At 34.8% G+C, this 27,022-nt stretch overlaps 1 protein-coding gene across 4 annotated transcripts in view; it reads left to right on the forward strand.

Annotated features, from left to right (window-relative positions):
• MYO9A (myosin IXA) overlaps positions 1-27,022 on the forward strand; it is a 283,835-nt gene that overhangs the window by 136,328 nt on the left and 120,485 nt on the right. For all 4 annotated transcript variants that reach the window (XM_059371925.1, XM_059371927.1, XM_059371928.1 and 1 more), the window contains exons 16-18: positions 7,662-7,737; positions 20,058-20,201; positions 22,202-22,241. In XM_059371925.1, the coding sequence (XP_059227908.1) occupies positions 7,662-7,737; positions 20,058-20,201; positions 22,202-22,241 (260 nt within the window). The remainder of the gene's footprint in view (positions 1-7,661; positions 7,738-20,057; positions 20,202-22,201; positions 22,242-27,022) is intronic.

The raw sequence follows: 27,022 nt of genomic DNA on the forward strand, positions 1-27,022 counted from the left end.
AAGAAGTGCTTATAATAAAATTGATAGCTTTTAATTCTTTACATTAGAAAAAGTCAGAATCAATGCTTTTACCTTATGAAGCTACAAGAGCACTTTACACCCAAAATAAGTAGAGAGAAGTGAAGAGCTACAATCTGTGAATATAAAGCAGACCAACAGTAGAGAAAATCAGTGAAAACCAAAAGCTGATTTTTCAAAAAGAGCAATAAAATTGATAAAGCTCCAGTTCTAATAGAACTTTCTGTGAAGATGAAAATGTTCTCCAGCTACACTCTCTAAAACTGCAGCCATTAACCACATATGGCTATTAAGTACCTGAAACTTATTGAAAATTTGAAAACAAATTTTGATTTGATTCAGTCAAATAAAATTCAAAAGCCATGTGTCTCCACTGCTGTATTAGGTAGTGCAGTTCTAGCCATTGTGATCAAGAAATATGAGAGAAGACACATATACTGTTATCGGGAATGAACAAGTGGACACAGTTACATATGGTATAGACCATCAAAAGATTGAGGAGAGATTATGAACACTTGTCAATAAATTCAGCAACTTAAATGAAATGGACAGATTCCTTGAATGCTGATCTAAATTGACCCAAGGAAAAATAGAAAAATTTGATCACTCCTATACCTAATAACAATGATGGATTCATAAGTAAAATCTTCCCCTAAACCCAAAAGTCCAGGCCCAGATAGCTTCAATGGTAAATTTTATTTAAGAGACATTTAAGGAAAGAATAATACCAGTTCTCTTCAGTTTCTCTCCAGAAAATATAGGAGCAAGGAACCCTATGCAAATTATATCACGAGGCCAGTATTATTAATCTAATACCAAAACCAGACAAAAACTTTAAAACTACAGACCAACATACCTCACAGTGACAGATGTAAAAAGCCTTAACAAAATAAGGGCTAACTGAATTCACCAATATATTAAAGGAGAATACATGAAAACCAGTGAAATTTATTCCAGGAATGAAAGGTTTGTTTGATAATAGAAAATCAATCAATATAACTCACTATATGTTTGTTTTAAAGATTTTATTTATTTATTTGTCATAGAGAGAGCACAAACAGAGGGGGCAGCAGGTAGAGGGAGAAGCAGGCTCCCTGCTGAGCAGGGAGCCTGATGTGGGACTCCATCCCAGGACCTTGAGATCATGATCTGAGCCGAAGGCAGACTCTTAACCTACTGAGCCACCCAGGCATCCCCGTAATTCATTTTATTATCCACCTAGAAAAAAAGAAAAAGCTTATAATATCTCAGTAGTTGGATAAAAAGATTTTGTCATAATTCTTCAGTCATTCCTATTTAAAAACTTACAGGATCCTAGGAATAGGCAGCCTCCTCATTTATAGAGAATATGCATAAAAATCCTACAGCAGACTTCAGACTTTATGATCAAAGATTGAATACTATTCCCTGACATTGGGAAAAGGCAAAGATACCTGCTTTTGCCGCTCAGATTTAACACTATACTAAAAGTCAGACACAGGGGCGCCTGGGTGGCTTAGTGGGTTAAAGCCTCTGCCTTTGGCTCAGGTCGTGATCCCAGGGTTCTGGGATCAAGCCCCGCATCAGGCTCTCTGCTCAGCAGGGAGTCTGCCTCCCCCTCTCTGCTGCCTACTTATCATCTCTGTCTGTCAAATTAAAAAAAAAAAAAAATCTTTAAAAAAAATAAAAATAAAAGTCAGACACAGTGCTATAAGGCAGCAAAAAGAAATACAAGGTGCATAGATTGAAAAGGAAGATGTAGGCATTGTGATCAACTGTATAGAAAGTGCTAAGGAGTTTAAAATATGCTATTTATTTGATCTAGAAAGTAATCTCCCAGGATGCCAGGTAAATTTACAAAATTAAGTTATTTTAGCTGTGAACATGTGGAAAATGAAATTTGTGAATTTCATTTATACATCTTTGGCAATCAGCTTCCTAGATACTCTCCAGTTATCCTCATATTCTGGTATTCTCAACCTTGTGTAGTCTTCTGCATTTTACCAGTCTTGGTCTATGTGATGTATAGGACATGGCAAAAGTGATAGTTTGTCAATTCCAAAATTAAGTTATGAAAGTCTGCAGTTCCCATCTTAGATAATTTCTCACTTGCTAGCTCTCTCTCGGATCACTGTTTCTGGGAAAAGTAAGCTGCCATTTGAGTGCCCTGCTGAGAATTCCTCTGAAGCCTGTAGTCAGCAGTTAGGAACTGATTCTTGCCACTATGTGAGTGACCTCGAAAGCAAATCCTTCAGTTCCATTCTAGTCTTGAGATGACCACAGGTTTGGCCAACAGGTTGACTATAACCTTATGATAGACCCTATCTCAACCACCCAGCTAAGCAGTTGAAACCTGTTTCTGTAGAAACTCTGTGATTATGAGAACTGTCATATTTAAGTGCTAGGTTTTGAAGTGCTTTAATATGTGATGAGTAATAATATAATATATCATAACAGGAAATACTTAGGGATAATTTTTATTTTATTGTATTTTATTTATTAATTTTGGCAGGGGGCAAAGGGAGAGAGAGAGAATCTTTAGCAGGCTCCATGCCCAGCACAGAGTCTGATGGGAGGCTCCATCTCACAACCCTGAGATCATGACCTGAGCCGAAATCAGAAGACATATACTTAACTGACCTAGCCACCTACATGCCTCACGTACGTGAGGTGGCTAGGTCAGTTAAGTATATGTCGGATAACTTTAATGAAATATGTGTTAGACCTGTATACAACTAAGAGGAATTGAAGAATACCTAAATAAATGAAGAGATTTTTTGGTAGAAATTCACAAGCTAATAACTAAGATTTACATAGAAATATAGACTAGGATAACAAAACAATTTCTAAAAAGAACAACAAAGTTAGAGAACGATTTCAAGACTAAAATAATCATGACATTGTTCTTAAAGATCAGTAGAATCAAATAAAAATCCAGGAAAAGATCTGTACTTATTGGTCAATTGATTTTCCACAAAGGTGCTGAGATAATCTATTGGGGTTGAGTATAGTCTTTTAAACAAATGGCATTGGAACACCTTATTTTATCTTTAAGATTGAACTCGAAGGGGATCAAATAGCTCTTCCTAAAAAGTAAAACTTAAAAAAAAAAAAAAGGTAAAATTACTTAATTTGTAGAAGAAAACCTGAGAGAAAATCTTTGTAATCTTGGGACAGGCAAAGATTTCTTAGATGGGACATAAGAGCACGAACTGTTTAAAAACAAAAGAATAAGTGGAGTTAACCAAAATTGAAAATTTCTACTTTAAAAAAACATCTTGCTAAGAAAACTAAAAGCATACCACACCCTAGGAAACAAAACTTATGTGATACTGATAACTGATAATGAACTTGAAAACAATATTTTAAGAACTCCTGTAGTTAATAAGATAAGCAGTTCAGTTAAAAATAGCTTAAAGTGGGTGCCTAGGTGGCTAAGTTGGTTAAGCCACTGCCTTTGGCTGAGGTCATGATCCCAGAGCCCCAGGATGGTGTCCCACATCAGGCTCTCAGCTCCATGGGGAGTCTGCTTCTCCCCTCTCATGCTCTCTCTCTCCCTCTCTCTCTCAAATAAGATCTTTAAAAAAAAAAAAAATAGCCTAAAGATTAAAACATGTGGTTCATTTTTTTTTTTTTTCTAAGATTTTATTTACTTATGGGGCGCCTGGGTGGCTCAGAGGGTTAAGCCTCTGCCTTTGGCTCCAGTCATGATCTCAGGGTCCTGGGATTGAGCCCTACATCGGGCTCTCTGTTCAGCGGGGAGCCTGCTTCTCCCTCTCTCTGCCTGCCTCTCTGCCTACTTGTGATCTCCGTCTGTTGAATAAATAAAAGAGAGATTCAAGGCATAAAAGAAAAAGTCAGAAAAAACCAAACAACTGTAATATCAATAAATTAAAATGAACTAACCTAAACAATTAAAAAACAGGTTATCCAATTAAGAAAAAGAAAGCTCAATTGTAAGTTGTTTGTAAGAGAAAAACCTAAATCCCATGAACACAGATTCAAAATAAAATGTTGAATAAAGTTATATCAGAAAATTTATTTCTGCTCCTCTGGTACATTTTCCCACCTCCTTTAGGCAACTCTTAAGATTTCTGTTATTATAAATTAGTTTTGCCTTTTCTAAAAATTTTACAGAAATGGAATCATACAGTATGTATTCTTTTGTGTTCTGATTCTCTTATGCAATAAAATGATAAACACATTCATTGTGTTTCATATACAATTTGTTGCTGGGTTATTATATATAAATAATTATATATACAATTTTGTGTTTATCATTTGTTTCTTGATGGATATAGGGGTTATATGCTGTTTTGAGCTCTTGGAAGGAGCCCTGCTATACACGTTCTTGTTCAAGTCATTTTGTGTACATATGTTTTCATTCCTCTGGCTGCTGGGCATTTTCTCTTTATTTTTTGGTTTTTAGTAATTATTTCCTAGATATGATTTATATTTAGTCTCTTGGGGACTTGCTGTGCCTCTTGGACCTGTGCTTCAATTGTTTTTCATCAGATCTAGGAATGTTTTGGCTAACATTGTTTGAAAATTTTTTTCTGCTGCAATTACTTTTCTTTCTGAATGTCAGTTACATGTTTTTAGAATATTTGATATTGTCTCAGAGATTCCTCATCCAGTGTTCATTTTTCTTTTATTTTTGTTCTTCATTCTTCACATTAGATAATTTTTATTTATTGATTTCAAGTTCATTGTGCTGTTTAAAGTCTTCTTTTAAACCCATAGAATGAATTTTTTGTTTTTAGTACCGGAATATTCATTTGGTTCCTTTTTACAGTTCCCAGTTTTCCCTTGAGTTTTGCTGTCTGTGTAGTAGAAGATGGCATAAGACCATCTTCTTATGGTCTTATGCCATCTTCTACTTTAAGTCACTGAACATTATGATAACTATTTTAAAAACAGTCATTTTTTTATGCAGATCCTAAAGTGGGGGATGATAGGATCTGAAGCTGTTGGAATGGGATCAGGAGAGATGCACAGGCCTTCATTTTCTGAATAATCAGTAATAAATGTTCAGTATATTATTCCTAATGCCCTCTTAATGTTTAAAGTATTTAATAATTGATCTTGAAAATCATCACACAGAGGGAAATAAGAAAGTCAAATAATATTCATAAAAGAATTATCCTCAAAGAAGCACCCTATTATGTTTGCAGGGAAGATACTCCAAGAAAGAGAAGAAAATTTCCTGTGAGTACTTTATAGTATAGAAGAATTTAAGAATGTGCATTGAATAGAGCAGTAGCACAAATTTAAGACTATAAAGTACCAGAAGGATATTGAAAAGAGATATTGAACTACTGAAGCATTCAGAGGCATAAGAGGCATAAAGCTACATCTGTATGAGCTCAAAAAATAGTGGAAAATAGCTGAAAATTGAACTAAGTAATACTGAAGAAAGGCCTGGGATGATTACGTTTCAGTACATGGGAGAAAAGAATAGATAACGGAGGATAGATAATGATAATTTGTCATAGGGATAATTGGTGCCCATAACTAAGGAACTGATTAAATAAAACAACAACAATGAATTTAGTATATAAGAAAATAAAGTTGGGGCACCTGGGTGGCTCAGTGGATTAATAAGCCTCTCTCCACCTTCGGCTCAGGTTATGATCTCAAGGTCCTGGGATCGAGCCCCGCATCAGGCTCTCTGCTCAGTGGAGAGCCTGCTTCCCCCTTTCTCTCTGCCTGCCTCTCTGCCTACTTGTGATCTCTGTCTGTCAAAACAAATAAAATCTTAAAAAAAAAAAAAAAAGTTATTCAAAGTTGTAACTGAATTTGTTGATCACAAGATATATTTTAGTAACAGTTTAGTAACAGTTTACTGGACATTATCCTGGGAGTAGAATTGCTGGGGGTCATATGGTAATGTTAGGTTTACTTCTTTGACGAACTGCTAGAGTGCTTTCCAAAGTGACTGTATCATTTCACATTTCAGCAGTGTACAAAAGATTCCAATTTTTCATGTCCTTGGCGACAGTTGTTATCTGTCTTTTTGATTACAGTCATCCTGGTATCTCATTGTAGCTTTGATTTTCATTTCTCTGATGACTAGTGATGTTGAGCATCATTTCATGAACTTATTTGCCCTTTGCCGAGTCTTCTTTGGAAAAATACCTGTTCATATCTTATGTTCATTTTAAAATCAGGTTGTCTTTTTATTATTCACTTGTAAGAGTTCTTTTTATTTTCTGGCTTCAAGTTCCTTATCAGATATTTGATTTACAAACATTTTCTATCGTTTTGTGATATATATATATTTATTTATTTATCTTTTTGCTTTCTTGATCTGTCATCCTTTGAAGCACAGTAGTTTTAAATTTTGAGATGTCTAGTTCATCCATTTTTTTCTTTGGTTGCTTATGCTTTTGGTGACATACCTAAGTAATTTTACTGCCTAATTCAATGTCAGTAAGATTTACACCTATATTTTCTTTGAAGGGTTTTATACTTTCAGCTTATTTAAATAAAATAAAATTTATAAATAAAATTTTATTTATATATTTTATATATATTTTATTTATTTATAAATATTTTTATTTATTTATTTATTTATAAATAAAATTATTTTAAAAAATTACTTATTTTGATTTTTGGGTCCAACTTCATTCTTTTAAATGAGGATATTTAGTTTTCCCAGCACCCATTTTTGAAAAGATTATTCCTTTCCCATTGGACTGTCTTGACACCTTTGTCAGAATTCATTAGGGAGCATCACCAACATAACAGTAATTAAGTTTTCCAATTCATGAGTATGGATGGCATTCCATTTATTTAGGTTTCTTTTAATGATATTTTGTAGTTTTCAGTGTTGTAGTTTTCAGTTTTGTAGTTTTCAGTGTTGACACTTTATACTTTCTAAAGTTTATTCTTTTTGTATTATTTTGATGTCATTAGTAATGGAATTGTTTCTAATCTTATGATTGTTTATTACTATTGTATAGAAATATAATTGATTTTTAAATATTGATCTCTCTTATATTTGTGCTGAATTCTTTTATTAGTCCTAATAGTTTTTTGTGGGTTTCTTAGGATTTTCTACGTATAGGATTGTTATCTTGAATAGATTTTTTGACTCCTGGTCCAGTGTGTCTTACCTATATTAAATGTCTGTGTGTATGTGATGTTATGAAAATTCATGGCCTTATGTTTATCATATGATTTAAAGTAAATTATAACTTAAAAATATTGGTAATCCTTAATAAGGAAATAATTTGTTGTTTTTGATTCTCAGGGTCTATATGTAAGATTAATTGGCCTCTGAAATCTATAGTTCTTGTTAGCAGTATACTTACTGCTGAAAAATGATGCAAAGGAATCATTAGGAATTTTTTGAATATTAAAATAATGAGCTTATACATTTCTAGATCTTCAGCCCAGTTACCTTTCATTTTCTGAAAATGTTTAAATGAGAGAAGAAATAAGATTTATTATTTAATTCCGTAATTTTGTTCATTGTTGGCTAAGTCAGATTTGTAAGTAACAGGCATGGGACTTGGTTTATATTGTTATTTAGACATTTCTGACATGTTTAGCAAATATTTACCATTGAAGTACACTAATTTTATTTGTCCTTAGAAAAATTGTTTCATGTTTAGTTTCTTTTAACATTGATTTGAAAATGTCTGCTTTTTATTTGTTAGGTATAACCCGGAAAAATCCCAGAACACCTCTTTCTGATCTCCAGGGCATGAATACTCTAAATGAAAAAAACCAACAGTAAGTATGTTTGGTTTATGTTTCCAAGGAATTACAGAAGAAATAATTGGAATTTTCATTAATACTTTTGTGGGCTAAAAAATATGAAGAAAATCAAGCCTAGTTTGTTTTTGTTCCTTGATGCTTTTATAAGTAGTATCACTGAAACTGGACTAAATGTGTGTAACTAGTCAACTGTTTGCAGCAGCATTAGCTATAGTAAGAGGTAAGACTGAGGGGATTTGAAATAGCACATAATAAGTTTGATAAACATATTTAGCAGGAAGCTCCTATTCAATCTTTATGCATTAATATAGCATCTGATATGAGAATATGCAAAAGACATATGAACATTAGGAAGCATACCAACAAAATAAACCTACTATCGAAGTTCAGCACCAGAAGATTTTACTATTATTGCAACCACCTTTTTGATTTGATATTACTTTCTGATTTCTCCCTCCCCTCTACCCTTAGGTAACTGCTACCCAGAATTTTATGTTTATCATTACTGTGCACTTAAAAAAAGTTTTTACAGTAAATGTAAGCAGTTTGGCTTTTCCAGTTCTTGAGTTTTATAGAAATATCAGTATATAGTCTGCTGTCTTCTATGACTTTTTTTCCCCTTCAACAATATTCATCTAAGAGTCATCCATCTTGTGGCATGTTGATTATTCTTTTTAGTTGCTGTATAATATTATGTGCAATGGAGGAATGGGGAGTTACTGTTTAATGAATACAAAGTTTCAGTTTGGCTAACACTGGAGATGGATAGTGGAAATGGTTGCAGAGCAGTGAATGTACTCAATGCCAGTATACTTGGTGTATATTAAAAATAATAAAGTGGACAGAGAACGGATTGGTGGTGCCCAAAACTAGGGTAGGGTATGGGCAAAATGGGTGAAGGTGGTTAAAAGATACAAATTCCCAGTTCTGAGATAAATGAGTCCTGGGGAAGTAATGTGTAGTATAGTTACCATTGTTACTAATACGATATTATATATTTGAAAGTTGCTAAGGGAGTAGATCTTAAAAGAACATCATAGAATAGATCAAAACATCACAGAACAAAAATTTGTAACTGTGTTTGGTGATAGATAGTAACTACACTTATTCTGGTGACATTTTGCAGTATATATAAATAGATGTTCTTTTGTATACCTGAAACTAATAAAATGTTATGTGTCAATTATTTCTCAATAAAAAGAAAAATGGTAAGTTTTAGGTTATGTATTTTTTTTTTAAAGATTTTATTTATTTTTTTTTTGGAGAGACAGGGAATACTAGCTGGGGGAAGGGAAGAGCAAGAGGGACAAGCAGACTCCCCATGAAGCATGGAGCAGACCTAGGGCTTGATCCCAGGACCCGGAGTCAGACACTTATCCAACTGAACCACCCAGGAGCCCCATTATGTGTTTGTTAATCACAATAAAATAATTACATAGCATTAATGTACCATAATAGATTTGTCCCTCAATGGATATGTGGGTGGTTCTTTCACAATTACTTCTTTAAGTAATTAAAGAAGTGCTTCTTTAAACATGCTCCTATCAATCTTCTAGTTCACCTATTATTACATCTCTGGGATATGTACTTAGTAGTAGGACTGTTAGTTCAGTAGGGTATGTTCATGTTAGTTTCGTAAGATAATCCCTAGTTGTTTTCCAAGGTAGTTGTACTAATGTACACTAATAGTGACAGCTGAAAGTTCCCTTTGCTTTATTCCTTGCCAGCACAACTGATTGTCAGACTTCTTAACTTTTGATAATCTGATGGTTATGAAATGGTATCTTATAATTTGCTTTTCCATGCTTATTAATGATGTTGAAAATTTTTTAGATATTTTATGGCCATTTCTGTATTTTGAAATGCTGTTTGTTTGCCCACATCTTTTCTTTAAAAATTATTCTTTATAAGTTTTGTGTACTGGTCCCATTTCAGTTGTATGTTTCAAATGTATTCTCCCAGTTTGTAGCTTATCTTTCACTTTATTTAATGGTGCATTGTGGAGAACAAAAATTCTTAAATTTAATGTAGTTAAATATATTTTTTTGTCTCTGATTTGTCCATATTACAGCTTGTTTTAAAAATTCATCCCTAACCCCAAATCCTTTAGCCAGATTTTCCTCTAAAATTTTCTAATATTTATCACCATTTCAGCCCCAAGCTGTATTTGTCATTTGGCTGAATTTCTTCTGATTTTAAACAGATAGCTGAGAGGAAAATATTTTGGTTCCTTCATGACTAAACATGCTTTTATTCTAACCTCACACTCGATTGGTAATTTGCCTGTATATAGAACTCTTGGTCAGAAATAATTTTTCTTCAGAATTTTGAAGAATTGCTACATTGCATTTTAGTTCTGACTTGCTGATTTCTGAGTCCTTGTTTTAAATTGCTTTATTGAGATGTAATTCACATACCACAAAGTTTCAGTCAGTTAAAATATATAGTTGAGTGGTGTTTGGTGTATTCAAGAGTTGGATAATCATTCCCAAATCTAAGTTAGAACATTTTAATCACTGCAGAAAGAAACTTCCTACTAAGTAGTTTCTCTCCATTCCTCATATTCTTGCCAATTTTAGGGAAATACTGATATACTTTTGGTCTCTACAGATATGCCTGTTCTGGAAATTTAGCATAAATAGTATCTTAAAATATGTGGCCTTTTGTGTGATACTTTTTTCATTAAGCATGATATTTTCAAGTATAATCCACATTGTAGCATGTACAAGTATTTCATTCCATTTTAATAGGAGAAGAACATTCCATTGTGTGGTTATTTAAACACTCAGGTTCCTCCTTTTGGCTATTAAGAATAATGCTGCACTGAACATTCATGTACAAGTGTTTGTATGGATATATGTTTTCCATTCTTTTGAGTAATACTTAGGGATGAAATTTCTGGGCTAAATCTCTGTGTTTTGTTTAACATTTTGAGAAATTGCCAAACTATTTTACAAAGGGGCTGTGACACAACCTCTTTGACCTCAGCCGCAGCTAGAAACATCACCAAAGGCAAGGGAAGCAAGGACAAAAATGAACTATTGGGATTTCATCAAGATCAAACCATTCTCTTACACCGTACACAAAGATAAACTCAAAATGGATAAAAGGCCTCAACGTGAGACAGGAATCCATCAGAATCCTAGAGGAGAACTTAGGCAGTAATCTCTTTGATAGCAGCCACAGCAACTTCTTTCAAGATATGTCTCCAAAGGCAAAGGAAACAAAAGCCAAAATAAACTTTTGGGACTTCATCAAAATCAAAAGCTTCTGCACAGCAAAGAAAACAGTCAAGAAAACAAAGAGGCAACCCACGGAATGGGAGAAGATATTTGCAAATGACAGTACAGACAAAAGGGTGATATCCAGGATCTATAATGAACTTCTCAAACTCAACACACACAAAACAGACAATCATATCAAAAAATGGGCAGAAGATATGAACAGACACTTCTCCAATCAAGACATACAAATGGCTATCAGACACATGAAAAAAATGTTCATCATCACTGGCCCTCAGGGAGATTCAAATTAAAACCACATTGAGATATCACCTTACACCAGTTAGAATGGCCAAAATTAGCAAGACAGGAAACAACATGTATTGGAGGGGATGTGGAGAAAGGGGAACCCTCTTCCACTGTTGGTGGGAATGCAAGTTGCTGCAGTCTCTTTGGAGAACAGTGTGGAGATTCCTCAAGAAATTAAAAATAGAACTTCCCTATGACCCTGCCATTGCACTCCATGGTATTTACCCCAAAGATACAGATGTAATGAAAAGAAGGGCCATCTGTACCCCAATGTTTATAGCAGCAATGGCCATGGTCGCCAAATTGTGGAAAGAACCAAGATGCCCTTCAACGGACAAATGGATAAGGAAGATGTGGTCCATATACACTATGGAGTATTATGCCTCCATCAGAAAGGATGAATACCTAACTTTTGTAGCAACATGGACGGGACTGGAAGAGATTATACTGAGTGAAATAAGTCAAGCAGAGAGAGTCAATTATCATATGGTTTCACTTATTTGTGGAGCATAACAAATAGCATGGAGGACATGAGGAATTAGAGAGGAGAAGGGAGTTGGGGGAAATTGGAAGGGGAGGCGAACCATGAGAGACTATGGACTCTGAAAAACAATCGGAGGATTTTGAAGAAGCGGGGGGTGGGAGGTTGGGGTACCAGTGGTGGGTATTATAGAGGGCACGGATTGCATGGAGCACTGGGTGTGGTGCAAAAATAATGAATACTGTTATGCTGAAAATAAAAAGAAATTTGAAAACTAAATTAAAAAAAAAAAAAAAGCTTTTGCACAGCAAAGGAAACAGTCAACAAAACCAAAAGACAACTGATAGAAAGAGAGAAGATATTCACAAATGACACTACAGACAAAGAGCTGATATCCAAGATTTATAAAGAACTGCTTAAACTCAACACCCAAGGAACAAATGATCCAATCAAGAAATGGGCAGAAGACATGAACAGACATTTCTGCAAAGAAGACATCCAGATGGCGAACAGACACATGAAAAAGTGCTCCACATCACTCAGTATCAAGGAAGCACAGATCAGAACTACAATGAGACACCACCTCACACCAGTCAGAATGGCTTAAATTAACAAGTCAGGAAATGACAGATGTTGGAGCGGATACGGAGAAATGGGGAATTCTTCTACACTATTGGTGGGAATGCAAGCTGGTGCAAGCACTCTGGAAAACAGCATGGAGGTTCCTCAAAAAGTTGAAAATAGAGCTACCCTACAACCCAGCAATCATACTACTGGGTATTTACCCAAAAGATACAAATGTAGTGATCTGAAGGGGCACGTGCACCCGAATGTTTATAACAGCAATGTCCACGATAGCAAAACTATGGAAAGAACCTAGATGTCCATCAACAGATGCATGGATAAAGAAGATGTGATATGTATATATATATGTATATATGTATATATACATGTATATATAGATATCTATATCTATATATATAGATATCTATATCTATTATTAGATATCTATATATACAATGGAATACTATGCAGCCATCAAAAGAAATGAGCTCTTGCCATTTGCGACAATGTGGATGGAACTAGAGGGTATTATGCTAAGCAAAATAAGTTAATCAGAAAAAGACAATTATTATATGATCTCTCTGATATGAGGAATTTGAGAGTCAGGGCAGGGGGTTTGGGGGGTAGGGAAGGAAGAAATGAAACAAGGTGGCATCAGGAGGGAAACAAACCATAAGAGGCTTAATCTCACAAAACAAACTGGGGGTTGCTGGGGGTGGGGGAGTGTGGAGAAGGTAGTTAGGTAAAGTTAATATAAAATTTTAAAGATACTGTCTTGGCTATCCCAAAAGCATAGTTTAAAAAGAACTAATGGGAAAATATTTTATGGTTTCTCTCCATTTTTCAGAAGCACGAAGTTTCAAAAGTAGTACAAAGGAGAAAATTCATAGAGTCTTGTGTACCTTCTCTTCACTTAGCTTCCCTAAGTGACATCTCACATAGTAATGATAGTACATTATCAAAACCAGGAAATTTACATTGGCACATTAATATTAAGTAGACTACAGTTTTCACCATTTTTAGAAATCTGCAGGTGTGTTAATAGATTTTTGCAATCGTATCCCCATGTATATTTGTGTAACTAATGCCACAATCAAGATACAGAACTCTTTCATCATCACAAAAGTTCGTTCATTCATGATGCCTGTTTATATTTACCTGTGTCCCTGTGCTGTCCTGTAGCAACCACTACTGTGTTCGTCATTTTTCTAGTTTTATTATTTTGATAATGTTATATAAATATAGTGTAGGATGAAACTGTTAGGGAGAAAATCTTTTCTTATGTTCAGCAGCTGGGGGCCTGTGAATTAAACTTACAAAAGACATTAACAGGAGAAAAAGCATATAAATTTTATTAATATTTTGTGTGCATGAGTATTCAGAGAAAAGAAGTGAAACTCCAAAGTGGTCTAACATCTGGGGGCTTATATACCCTTTTCATAAAGGAAAGAGGGTTTGGGCTTTAAGGGATGGTAAAATGTGGGGAAGTAATTAGGGAATATGTGGGGGAACTGATGAAAGATGAGGGGTTTTTTTAGTAAGGTTTATGTAAGTAAACTCGTCTCAGTTCCTGCTCTCTTATCTCAGATGATTAAAAAGTGGCTCTCTGCTTCCTAATGGGGGAGAGGGGAACACTTTCACAAAGGGAAATTTATCTCCTGTTCTTAGGGGGTTTGGGGATTAGGGAGAGAACTGACTCTTCACGTATCCCTTGATTCTTCTTAGTTCCCTTATGTGAAAGTAGCATAATTTCTGGTGATGTGTCGTAATCTCCTTCATAACGTTGAGATTAGTTCTCTTCACTGAACATGGTGCTTAATTTGTTAGGTTATTAAATGTATCCATAGTTGGTTCCTTTTTATTTATGAGTAATCTACTTTCTTAGTATATTATTGAGGTGTAAGAGTTATTTATATATTCTAGATCTAGATCCCTTATCAGATACAGGACTTGAAAATATTTTCTTTTAGTCTGGGAATTGTCCTTTCACTTTTCTTCTTTCTTTTTTTTTTAAATTTTATTTATTTATTTGACAGATAGAGATCACAAGTAGGCAGAGAGGCAAGCAGAGAGGAGAGAGAGAGAGGAGGAGAAAGCAGGCTCTCTACTGAGCAGAGAGCCTGATGTGGGGCTCGATCCTCGGACGCTGGGATCATGACCCGAGCTCAAGGCAAGGCTTTAACCCACAGAGCCACCCAGGTGCCCCTGTCCTTTCACTTTTCTTATGGTGTTGCTTGAAGTGTAAAATTTTTAATTTTAAAGAAGTCTAACTTACTTATTTTTCTTTTTGTTACAGTTTTGTTATATTTAAGAAATCATTAGGCCAAATCACAAAGGTTTACTGCTTATGTTTTCATCTTCTAAGAGTTTTATAGCTTTAGTTTTAAATTTAGATCTGTGATTGATTTTGAGTTGATTTTGTATATGTTGAGAGAGGTCCAGCTTTCTTCTTTTGCATGTGGATATCCAGTCACCGCAGCACCATTTGTTGAAGATACTCCCTTTTCCTGTTAAATAATCCTGATGCCTTTATCAGAACTCAGTTGACCCTAAATAGAAGTTTCTGGATTCTCAACTTTATTCTATCGTTATGCCAGTACCATATTGTCTTAAGTACTGTAACTTTTTAATAGATGTACAAATCAGGAACTATAATTCTTCTAGCTTTGTTCTTTTCAACATTGCTTTGGCTGTTCTGGGTTCTTTGCATTTCCGTATGCACTTAAGGATTATCTTGTTATTTTCTGCAAAAAGGTAGCTAGGGTTTTTACTAGAGGTTGTGTTGAATCTTTAGATGAATTTGAAAAGTACTATCAGAATATCTTTTCACTTATTTGAGATTTTTTTTTAACAGTATCTTAGTGTACAAGTCTTACACTTCTTTTGTTAAATTTACTCCTAAGTATTACATTATTTTCATGCTGTTTTGTGAGATTTTTGCTTTTATAATCTATTGTTCATTCCCAAAATATAGAAATATAATTGAATTTTTAAACCTTGCTTAGGTTAATCTATTAGTTTTGATAGTTGTTTAGTGGATTCCTTCAAGTATTCCATATGTGTAAGATCATGTCATATGTGAATAAATATAAATTTACTACTTTTTTTCCAATTTGGATATCTTGTTTTTATTTCTTACTTACTGTCCTGATTCGAAATTTCAGTAGTGTTACTGGCTATTTACCCTAAAGATATAGATGTAGTGAAAAGAAGGGCCATATGTGCTCCAGTGTTCATTGCAGCAATGGCCACAATCGCCAAATTGTGGAAAGAGCCAAGATGCCCTTCAACCGATGAATGGATAAAGAAGATATGGTCCATATATACAATGGAGTATTATGCCTCCATCAGAAAGGATGAATACCCAACTTTTGTATCAACATGGACAGGACCGGAGGAGATTATGCTGAGTGAAAAAGTCAAGCAGATAAAGTCAACTATCATATGGTTTCACTTACTTGTGGAGCATAAGGAATAACATGAAGGACATTAGGAGAAGGAAAGGAAAAGTGAATTGGGGGAAATTGGAGGGGAAGATGAAGCATGAGAGACTGTGGACTCTGAGAAACAAACTGAGGGTTTTGGAGGGATGAGGGGTGGGAGGATGGGTGAGCCTTGTGGTAGATATTAAGGAGGGCACGTATTGCATGGAGCACTGGGTATGGTGATAAACAATGAATTTGGGGACACTGGAAAAAATAAAAGAAAATTAAAAAAAAAAAAAAGAAATTCCAGTAGTGTTGAATAAGAGTGGCTAGTGGTCACGTCCTTATCTTATTCCTAATATTAGTGGGAAATCTTGCAGGTTTCTTTTTTTTTTTTTATCATTAAGCATAATGTTCTTTTTTTTTTTTTTTTTTAAAGATGCCCTTTTTCTGATTCTTGAGCCTTTGTTTGTGACATCTGTTCTCTATACTTAAGTACCAGAGTTTTATAGGATCTGTCTAGAAACTCTTTTATTGGGTCTTGAGTCTACATCATCTATTTTATTATGACTTTTCATCTTGCTTTGTTTTGATTTATAAGAAATAATCTCTCCTACTTCATCTCTAAATCTGTTATTAGTGAAAAATTTTGAAGTCATCCTTAATTTCTGCTTTCTCATACATTCCCCATTTGGTCCATCAGCAAGTTAAATTGGCTGTACTGTAAAATGATATCCAGAATCTCACTGTTTTTGTTTTGTTTTATTTTTGTAAAGATTTTATTTACTTTTGTATTTGAGAGAGAGAATGAAGGAGAGAGCATGAGAGGGGGAAGGTCAGAGGGAGAAGCAGACTCGCCGCTGAGCAGAAAGCCTGATATGGGACTTGATCCCTGGACCCTGGGATCATGACCTGAGCCAAAGGCAGTCACTTAACCAACTGAGCCACCCAGGTGCCCCAATCTCACAGTTGCAAATTCCTTCCACCGCTATTGCTGTGGTATGGATTACTGTAATAGCCTCCTAAAATACTCTCCCTACTTTTGTCCTTGGCCCCTCAAACAGTATTCAGTATAGCAACCAGATCAATATTTTAATAACATGAATACATAAATATGTATAATATAAAATATATTTTAATATAAAAAAGCTGAATCAGGGGCACCTGGGTGGCTCAGTGGATTAAGCCTCTGCCTTCAGCTCAGGTCATGATCTCAGGGTCCTGAGATGTAGCACCACATCAGGCTCTCTGCTCAGCGGGTGGCCTACTTCCCCCTTCCCCTCTGCCTGCCTCTCTGCCTACTTGTGATCTCTCTCTCTGTCAAATAAATAAAATCTTTTAAAACATGCTGAATCATGTTAGTGTTTTCCTGAAAGTTCTTTGTCATTCTTTCTCATTCCCATTAAAAGCCAAAAATTCTGGGGTACCTGGGTTGCCCAGTGGTTTAGGCGTCTGACTTTGGCTTGGGTCATGATCCGGGGGTCCTGGGATGGAGCCCTGTGTCAGGTGTGTTGGCACCTTGCTCAGTAGGGAGCCTGCTCCTCCTCTCCTTTTCTCCCCCCTACTTCCAGCTGCTCATGCTCGCTCTCTCTCAAATAAATAAATAAAATCTTTAAAAAAAAAAAAAAGACCAAAAAGTCTATAATTTTCTAGAGGGTGTATCTAAGTAACATGACTTCCTCCTCTGTCTCTGACTTGGTCTACCATTTTTCCTCTGTTTATCCCACTCTAGCCTTCCTGATTTATTATTTATTTGTCAGAGAGAAAGAACAGCAGGCAGAGCAAGAAGCAGACTCCCTGCTGAGTAGGGAGCCTGATGTGGGACTCCATCCCAGGACTCCAGGATCACGACCTGAGCTGAAAAGCAGACACTTGACTGATTGAGCCACCCAGGCATCCCAACTGATTTATTTAATCTATCTCATTCATCAACAAGATTTCCTGTCTTTGTGTGTTTGCTCTTCTCTCTGAATAGAGTGCTCTTTTTCCAGATAACTGCTTGATTTGCTTTTTTATCTCCTTCACATCTCTGTTTAAATGGAGTGTTACTCATAGTGCCTCTCCTGACTTCCCTGTTAAAGTCTAGCATCCTGGCATCATTCTTTTTCTATGTTTAAAATTGCTCCTTAGCACCTATTATTCGACATACAATTATTTCTTATGTGTTTGTTGTTTTTTTTCTTCTATTTGAATTTAAGTAATTTGAAGATGCTAGAAAAAAATTGGTACTAGTTGGTGCTCAATAAATAATTTTGAATGAGGGGATATATTTTGAATTTTCATTGGTGTTACATTTTTAATTTTTTGGAGATTTTCATTTCTCTGTTTTCTCAATTTTTAAATTTTTCATAGTATCTTTATAGATGCAATATTTTTTTCTTCTCTAGGAATATTACTGATAGCTTTTTACTTTTTAAAGATTTTATTTATTTATTTGACAGAGATCACAAGTAGGCAGAGAGGCAGGCAGAGAGAGAGAGAGGGAAGCAGGCTTCGCACTGAGCGGAAAGCCGGATGCGGGGCTCCATCCCAGGACCCTGGGATCATGACCCGAGCCAAAGGCAGAGGCCTTAACCCACCCAGGCGCCCCTTACTGACACCTTTAAAAAATCTTTTTATACTTTAAGTTGTTTATGTCATGATTGTTTTTGTCTCTGTTTCATGATAGGGGCTTTCCTCTGATGTCTAGTGAACCGTGGTCAACTGTTCATATTCATACAGAAACACTAAAAAGCTAATTGGAATCTGATTAATTGGGTGTCTAATGTTTGGAACATACCAGTATATCTTTGATCTTCCTCTTAGATTGGTCAGATTCCACACAAAAGTTTATTTTAATTTTCTTGTTGGAGCATATAGTCCCAGCTGCCAGCATTCTGGAGCCAGTAGGGTAATAGGACTGGCAATCTATTTTCAGTATTTTCTTTTTTTAAAGATTTTATTTATTTATTTGTCAGAGAAAGAGAAACAGAGCACAAGCGGGGGAGCAGCAGAAAGAGGCAGAAGCAGACTCCCCACTAAACAGGGAGCCTGATGTGGGACTCGGTCCCAGGACCCTGAGATTCTTAAGGCAGACACTTAACCAACTAAGCCACCCAGGAGTCCCTATCTTCAGTATTTTCTTTGACTTTTGTAAAGTATAATTATCCTTTTGTAAAGTATAATTATACTTTTGTAAAGTATAACTGTGCCTGGTGCTGTCTAGCCCTTGGACTTACTCTTTCATCCTCTTGCTTAGATAAAGGAGGAATGGTTATCAGGCTACATGGGGTTCTAACTGCTTTTAAACTGACTTTCAACAAGTGCTCTTATTCTTAACTCACATTTCTACCACTTCCACAGGTAGTTGGTGCCAGCAGCCCTGGAGTCTGGGAGTTTTGTAAATATGGGTGCTTCTCAGTCTTCTTCCACAGCCAGTTTAAGATTGCTTTCTATAGGAACCTCTGGGTGGCTCAGTTGGTGAAGGGTCTGCCTTCCTCTCAGGTCATGATCCCGTGGTGCTGGGATTGAGTCCTAAATTGGGCTCCTTGCTTGGTGGGAAGACTGCTTCTTCCTCTACTTGGGCTCTCTCTCTGACAAAATCTTTAAAAAAAAAAAAAAAAAAAAAAAAAAAAGATTGTTTTCTGTATTCATTTGCTTTCCATATTTCAAAACTGTGTTACTGTTGTCCCTTATTATATATTGTTTAATTATTAGGTATTTATTCCCTTAAAATTATTTTATTAAATGTTCAGAGGTTTCTGGAGGAATCCACATATGTGGCCAATTTGCTATTTTACCTGGAAACCCCCTATTAATTCTTCATATTTTAATCACTGATAATTTTATCTGTTCACTCCTCTATCTCCAGCAGCTAGAATAGTACTTAGCCCAAAGAAGATGCTTAGTAACCTTGGTAGATACTAATGAGTGAGTGTGTGACCTTCCAGAAAGAAATTAAATATTCTATAGAATGGAGCAACCTATTAGGATTGTAGATTCCTTCAGTAGTTTTTGGAAGTTCTAAAATCTAACAAAGACAAAAAACATCACATTATGTATAATACCTTATATTACTTACTTATTGTAAATAATTTAATAGATTCAAAGATATTAGCTGTATTATATGCTCATCTACATATACATTTGTATTAGAATGTACCAGAATCCATAGAAAAGGTTAGTTCAAATTGATTGGTAATCTCTGTTGTAATATAATTTTATGCTGGTTTAGCTTTTTCCTAAATTTTGTCTTTAGTTGTTTAAAGTTTCAGGTTTTACTTATTTAAGCAATTTGGAGAATGTTAGATATGTCTCAGTTAACTAAAGCAAATTGTACTTATTTGATTTTTACAGAGATACATTTGATATTGCATGGAATGGCAGAACTGGGATTCGTCAGAGCAGACTATCGAGTAGCACCTCTTTGCTTGATAAAGATGGGATATTTGCTAATTCAGCTAGCAGCAAACTCTTGGAGAGAGCCCATGGAATTCTCATGTTAGTATTGATCAGAAATGTGGATTGCTTTTTATGATTAATTTATAATTTCTGGCTGAAAAATAAGAGGGATAATGGTGAATCATTTTCATGAGTAGAATTTTGAGCAAAACAAATGAACCAAAAGTTGTATTTAAAGCCATGAATTTCATGCATTAAGAAGCTGGTGGGTGGTTTGTTTGTTTACATCTGACTAGGAGAATCATGGTTGGATATACTCATGGAGATGATTATTATTCTTTGACAGACCCTACCTCCAAATAGAGAAAAAAACTTTTAGCTCCTTTTAGGATTCCCAGTCTTGAACCACAAATGTCCCTTAGATAATCCTAAGAAACTGGGCAGTAAAATCCTGTATAAAATGGTGACTGGGCCTTCCAGAATGTTAGGTACAATAGCCCTGTTTCTATTATGATGACTTGAATGTCAGATTTAGGGCACCATCTCAAAAAAAATTGGCTTTGACTTTTTGTAACTTAGAAGAAGCACTTTGTGAAATGTTTGTATAAAATTCAAGAGCCTGTCTTTCTACCAAACAATAAACTAGAAAGAACCATGAAAAAAAAATGGTGACTGGGAGCATGTATAGTGATACATTACCTTTATCCAGCCTGCCATTCCTCATTCCCTGAGTATAAGATTGGTTTGAAGACATAAATATAACTATGCAGGGTGGACTAGTAAAAAGTTATTAGCTCCCTGTATCCACATATTTCAGACAGTATTTTTGGGCTACTAGCTAGGTAGATGTATGACTAAATTGGATTCTTTAATCCCTAAGTCAATGCTTATCAGTGCTATCAGTTTAAGTCTTGCTATACTACAGACCTGTAAATTAACTCATTTAATCCTCACAACAATTTTAAGAGGTTGGTGGTATTATCATCCTCATTTTACATTATTACATTCTACATTATTTTCCATTATCACATTGATGAAACTGAGACTTAGAGAAGTTAAAAATTCTACCCAAGTGGGATTTAGATTTAGGTAGAGTTTAGATTCAAGCTCAGGCCTTTCTGACTCCCCAGTTCATGTTCGTAAGCCTTGGGCATTATTTCTTTTCTTTATCTGTTAAAAAAATAATCTTGATGTAAATATAATATTGAATTATAAAGAAGGAAAAAAGAGAATTTTCAGTTTTTTAAAAAGATTTTATTTATTTGTTAGAGAGAGATTGCACAAGCAGTGGGAGTGGCAGGCAGAGAGAGAAGCAGATTCTCTGCTGAGCAGGGAGCCCGATGTGGGCCTGATCCCAGCACCTTGGAATCATGACCTGAGCCAAAGGCAGACACTTGAATGTCAGCTGAGCCACTGAGGTGTCCCAAGAATTTTTGATTTCTAAAAGGGGAAAGTCATAAGTTTTTTTTTAAAAAAAAAGTATATTATAAAAAATCCATGAAATTAGGCATCTATTTAAAGTCTTAAAATGGGGGCGCCTGGGTGGCTCAGTGGGTTAAAACCTCTGCCTTCAGCTCCTGTCATGATTCCAGGGTCCTGGGATCGAGCCCCGCATCGGGCTCTCTGCTTGGCAGGGAGCCTGCTTCCCCGTCCCCCTCTACCTGCCTCTCTGCCCACTTGTGATCTCTGTCTGTCAAATAAATAAATAATATATATATTCTTCAAAAAATAAATAAAGTCTTAAAATGACAGAAACAAAGTCTCTATAGACATAAGAAAATGGAACTTTATTAATGTCCAAAAGAAGACAGAATTTTAGTTTTGAATGTACAACTTTACATTACTGATTATCAGGCTTAAATCTGTTTATACCAGTATCACAGAGCAGGCATTTCTTTTCTCGTTCTCTTTTCCTTGCTTATTTTTCATTACCAAAGGTGCTGCTTAGTTGAATCAGTCAGTGTGTTCATATAAAGGACTTATATCTTGGAAATGGATATATAATATATTATTTTAGTAGAGACTGGAAATTATTCATGTGTACAGTCATTTTTTCTAATAGTTCCTTATTTTTCAAATGTAATGATTTATTTGTATAGGAGAAACAAAAATTTCAAGTCCAAGCCTGGCCTTCCAAAGGTGAGTATTATGAAAAACTTTTTTCTCTTTGTGCCTATTTAATTTTTTATTCCTCATGCAAACAGTCTTTATAAATAATCAAACATAAGCAATACCTTATTTGTACCCAAGATAGGGATTAATTTTGTGTAATTAGTTAGATTCATTTTAGAAATAACACTGGCTGTTAGGGAATGGCTAGGTTTAGTGGTTCAGGTAAATATTTGTGATATATCTCATATTCTAGTGTTTGAAAGCATCTGAAATATTAATATAAATATTAATTTTTGTTGAGTAATTGTACCTTTACACCTTTTCTTGTATCCTTAAGCCAGGTTAAGGTCAAATTTTGAATTTTACCTGATTTTAAATAATTTCTAATTAGTACTTACCTAACTTACTATCATTTAGCACTAGTCAGCCAAGTTTTTCTGTAAAGGTCCAGATAAGCTCACAGAACTCTAGTCTTTGTTAACTACTTAACTGTGCTATTGTAGCACAAATGCAGCTATAGACAATATATAACTGAGTAAATGTGACTATATTCCAGTAAATCTTTATTTTTGGTCATTGAAATTTGAATTTCACATAATTTATCACATGTCATTAAATATTACTTTAGTGGTTTTTTTCAACCATATAAAAACAGTGGGTAAGATTTGGCCCATGGTTTTAATTTTCCTACCATGAGCTACATAGTAGATTTTTGGATGGCATTCCAAAAGTATTGAGTTTACTAAAGGAAGAAAAATCTGTTTCTTTCTCTTGTACCATCCCAAAGAAGGAAATCTGTCACTTGTCACCTTTTTTGATGAATTCCAAAATTTAAAAACAAAACTGAGAAAGAACTGTTTATTCTCACGATTCTCTAGTTTAAAAAACAAACAAAAAAATATGAGGTTATTATTTATTCTACTTAAAGCCTCTTAGGTTTCCAAAGAAATATAATGCACTGCTTATGTGGTTTCTGGTAGTGGTAGATATATTTTTTAAATTTGTATTTATTTATTTGAGAGAGAGAATGAAAGAGAGAGAGCATGAGAGGGGGGAGGGTCAGAGGGAAGAATCAGTAGCCTAATGCAGGACTCGATCCCAGGACCCGGGACCGTGACCTGAGCTGAAGGCAGATGCTCAACCAACTGAGCCACCCAGGTGCCCAGCAGATACTGTTTTAAACCATGAAGCACAAAGAAAGTTTATATTACGTGGTTTGTAATTATACTCTTGTCATGAAAAGATTTTATGTAAAGAAAAAGGATGCCTGCCGCTTTATCATCAAACATCTTTTCATTTGTGTCTCTTTTTCCTTCACTGTCTCTTTAGTCTTTTGTTTTTGTTTCAGGTTTTTATTTAAATTCTAGTTAGTTAACATGCAGTGTAATACTGTTTTCAGGGGTAGAAATTAGGGGTTCATCACTTACATAGAACACCCCACGCTCATCACAAGTGCCCTCCTTAATACCTATCCTCCACTCACCTCCCTCCATCAATCCTCATTTTATTCTCTATAGTTAATAGTCTCTTATGGTTTGCCTCCCCCCTCCTTTTTCTTCTTCCCCTACACCGTTTTGTTTCTTAAATTACACATGAGTGAAATTGTATGGTATTTGTCTTTCTCTGACTTATTTCATTCTAGCTCTATCCATGTTGTTGCATATGGCAAGATTTCATTCTTTTTGATGGCTGAGTAATATCATTATGTGTGTGTATATACACACACACACTGTATATATATATATATATATATATATATATATATATATATATATATCACATTTTTTTTATCCATTCATCAGTTGATGGACATTTGGGCTCTTTCCAAAATTGGCCTTTTAGTATTTTGAATGCCACTGGGTCTAGCTATTTCTACCATTCTTTGTACTCTCCTCAAATGAATAATTTCTCTTTAAACTTCATATGGTTTAAAAATATTCATGTTGGCTACACCTGAAATAAAAAATTCTATTCAGTTATCAGTCACAGGAATCTCTTCTATTTCTCTATTTTTATTGACATATAATTTATATACAGTGTTGTACTAGTTTCAGGTTTACAACATGTTGATTCATTGATTCTCTTTGTTACTCAGTGCTCACCACCCGTCACCAACAACGTTATTATAACGTTACTGACTATATTCCCTATGCTGTACTTTTCATCTATGTCACTTTTTTATTTTATAACTAGAAGTTTGTATTTCTTAATCCCCTCTGTTTCACCCCTTCCCTCTGGAAACAATCACTTTTTTTCTGTATGAGTCTGTTCATTCATTTTGTTTTCTGGATTTCACATATAAGTGAAATCATATGGTATTTGTCTTTCTCTGTCTTACTTCACTTAGCATAATACCCTCTTGATCTATCCATGTTGTCACAGATGCCTAGATCTCATTCTTTTTTATGGCTGAGTAATAGCCCTATTGTGTATATGTGTGTGTTTGAATACATACACCTTACCTCTTCTTCATCCATTCATTTGTTGATTGACTGTTGAATTGCTTCCATATCTTGGCTGTTGTAAATAATGTTGCAATAAACGTAGGGGTGTGTATATGTCTGAATTAGTGTTTTTGTTTTCTTTGGGTAAATACTGAGTAGTGGAATTACTGAATCATACGGTATTTCTATTTTTAATTTTTTGAGGAACCTGCATACTATTTTTCATAGTGCCTGTACCAATTTAGGGTCCACCAATAGTGCATGAGGGTTTCCTTTTCTCCACATACTCACTAACACTTGTTATTTCTTATCTTTCTGATGCTAGCCATTCTGATAGGTATAAGGTGCTATCTCACTGTGGTTTTGATTTGTATTTCCTTGATAATGAGTGATTTTGAGCATTTCTTCCTGTGTCTATTGACCATCTATAGGTCTTCTTTGGAAATTATCTCTTTGGTTCTCTGCCCATTTCTTATTTGCTTCATTTTTATTAACCCCTTATTGGTCATATAATTTGCAGATATCTTCTCCCATTTATTTTGTTGCCTTTTCATTTGGTTGATGGTTTCCTTTACCGTGCAAAGGCTTTTTATTTTGATGTAGTTCTAGCATTTATTTTTGCTTTTGTTTCCCTTACCTAAGGAGACATATCTAGAAAAATGTTGCTAAGGCTGGTGTTCAAAGGGATTACTGCTTATGTTTTTTTCTAGGGTTTTTATGGTTTCGGGTCTCACATTTAGATCTTTAATCCAAATTTGAGTATCATACTTTTGAGTATGGTGTGAGAAAGTGGTCCAGTTTCATTCTTTTGCATGTAGCTGTTCAATTTTCCCAATACCTTTTATTGAAGAGATCTTTGTATATTCTTGTCTTTGTCACAGATTGATCATGTAAGCATGGGTTTATTTCCGGGCTCTGTATTCTGTTCCATTGACTTTATGTCTGTTTTGGTGCCAGTACCATAGTTTCGATTAATATAGCTTGGTAGTATATCTTGAAATCTGGGATTTTGATACCTCTAGTTTTGTTCTTCATTTTTCAAGTTGCTTTGGCTCTTCAGGGTCTTTTGTGGTTCCTTACCAGTTGTAAGATTATTTTTCTACTTATGTGAAAAATGCTTTTGGTATTTTGATAGGGATTGCATTGAATCTATAGATTGCTTTGGGTAGTATGGGCATTCTAACAAATATTAACTCTTCCAATCCTTGAGCATGGAATATGTTTCCATTTATTTGTCATCTTTAGTTTCTTTCATCGGTGTATTTTGTTTTCATAGTACAGGTCTTTAACCTTCTTGATTAAGTTTATTCAAAGGTATTTTAATCTATTTGGTGCAATTGCAAATGGAACTGTTTTCTTAATTTCTCTTTCTGCTATTCATTATTAGTATATAGAAACAACAGATTTTTGGTATTAATTTTGTATTCTGTAACCACTGCATTCATTTATTATTTCTAATAGTTTTGTGTCAGCCTTTAGAGTTTTTTATGTATAATATTATGTCATTTGCTAACAGTATCAGTTTAACTTCCTCTTGACCAACATGGCTGCCTCTTATATTTTTGTTTTTGTTGTCTGATTGCTGGGGCTAGGACTTCAGTACTATGTTGAATAAAAATGACAAGAGGAAAGCAGTGGATATCCTTGTCTTGTTCCTGATTATATGGTATTTTGTCAGAGTAGTTGCAAATATTTTGCCATGTCAGTAAATTCAGGTAACAGTATATTTATGAACTGTGTAGTCTTTAGTTGTGTGGCTAAAGAAGACTTTATGAAAATAATTCTATATAATTGTATATCTCTTGTTTTTCACTGTTTTTTGAAGTACATTGTCAGAAATAAGTTTCAGATCTTCTTTGATAATCTCCTTAAATACCTATAAGTGAAATTGTTTATTGGGAAAGTTATACTGATTTATATTCCTAAGAACAGTGCATAATTATGTTTATTTGTTCACAATCTCGCAAATACTAGATTTTGTTAATCTTTGTTATGTTGCCAATCTGATATGCAGAATTCTATTCATTTTTTTTTTTTTTTTTTAGAAAATCTGTTTTTTTTTTAAAGGTTTTATTTATTTGAACGTGAGAAAGCAAGAGTAAGCTGGGGTGAGGGGTAGAGGGAGAGGGAGAAGCACAGGTTCTCCACAGAGCAGGGAGCCCCAATGGCAGGCTTGATCTCTCTGAGATCAGAATCTGAGCTGAAAGCAGATATTTAACCAACTGAGCCACCCAGGTGCCCCAGAAAATCTCTTCAAAAGAAATGTTCTTTTCTTTGATTATAAGTCAGGTTGAATTGTCATTATGTTATTTGTCATTTGTGCTTTATTTGAGAATCAGCTGTTTCAGGTCTTTTGTTCATTTA

This window comes from Mustela nigripes, chromosome 13 (genome assembly GCF_022355385.1).
Source record: "Mustela nigripes isolate SB6536 chromosome 13, MUSNIG.SB6536, whole genome shotgun sequence".
Lineage (NCBI taxonomy): Eukaryota > Metazoa > Chordata > Mammalia > Carnivora > Mustelidae > Mustela > Mustela nigripes.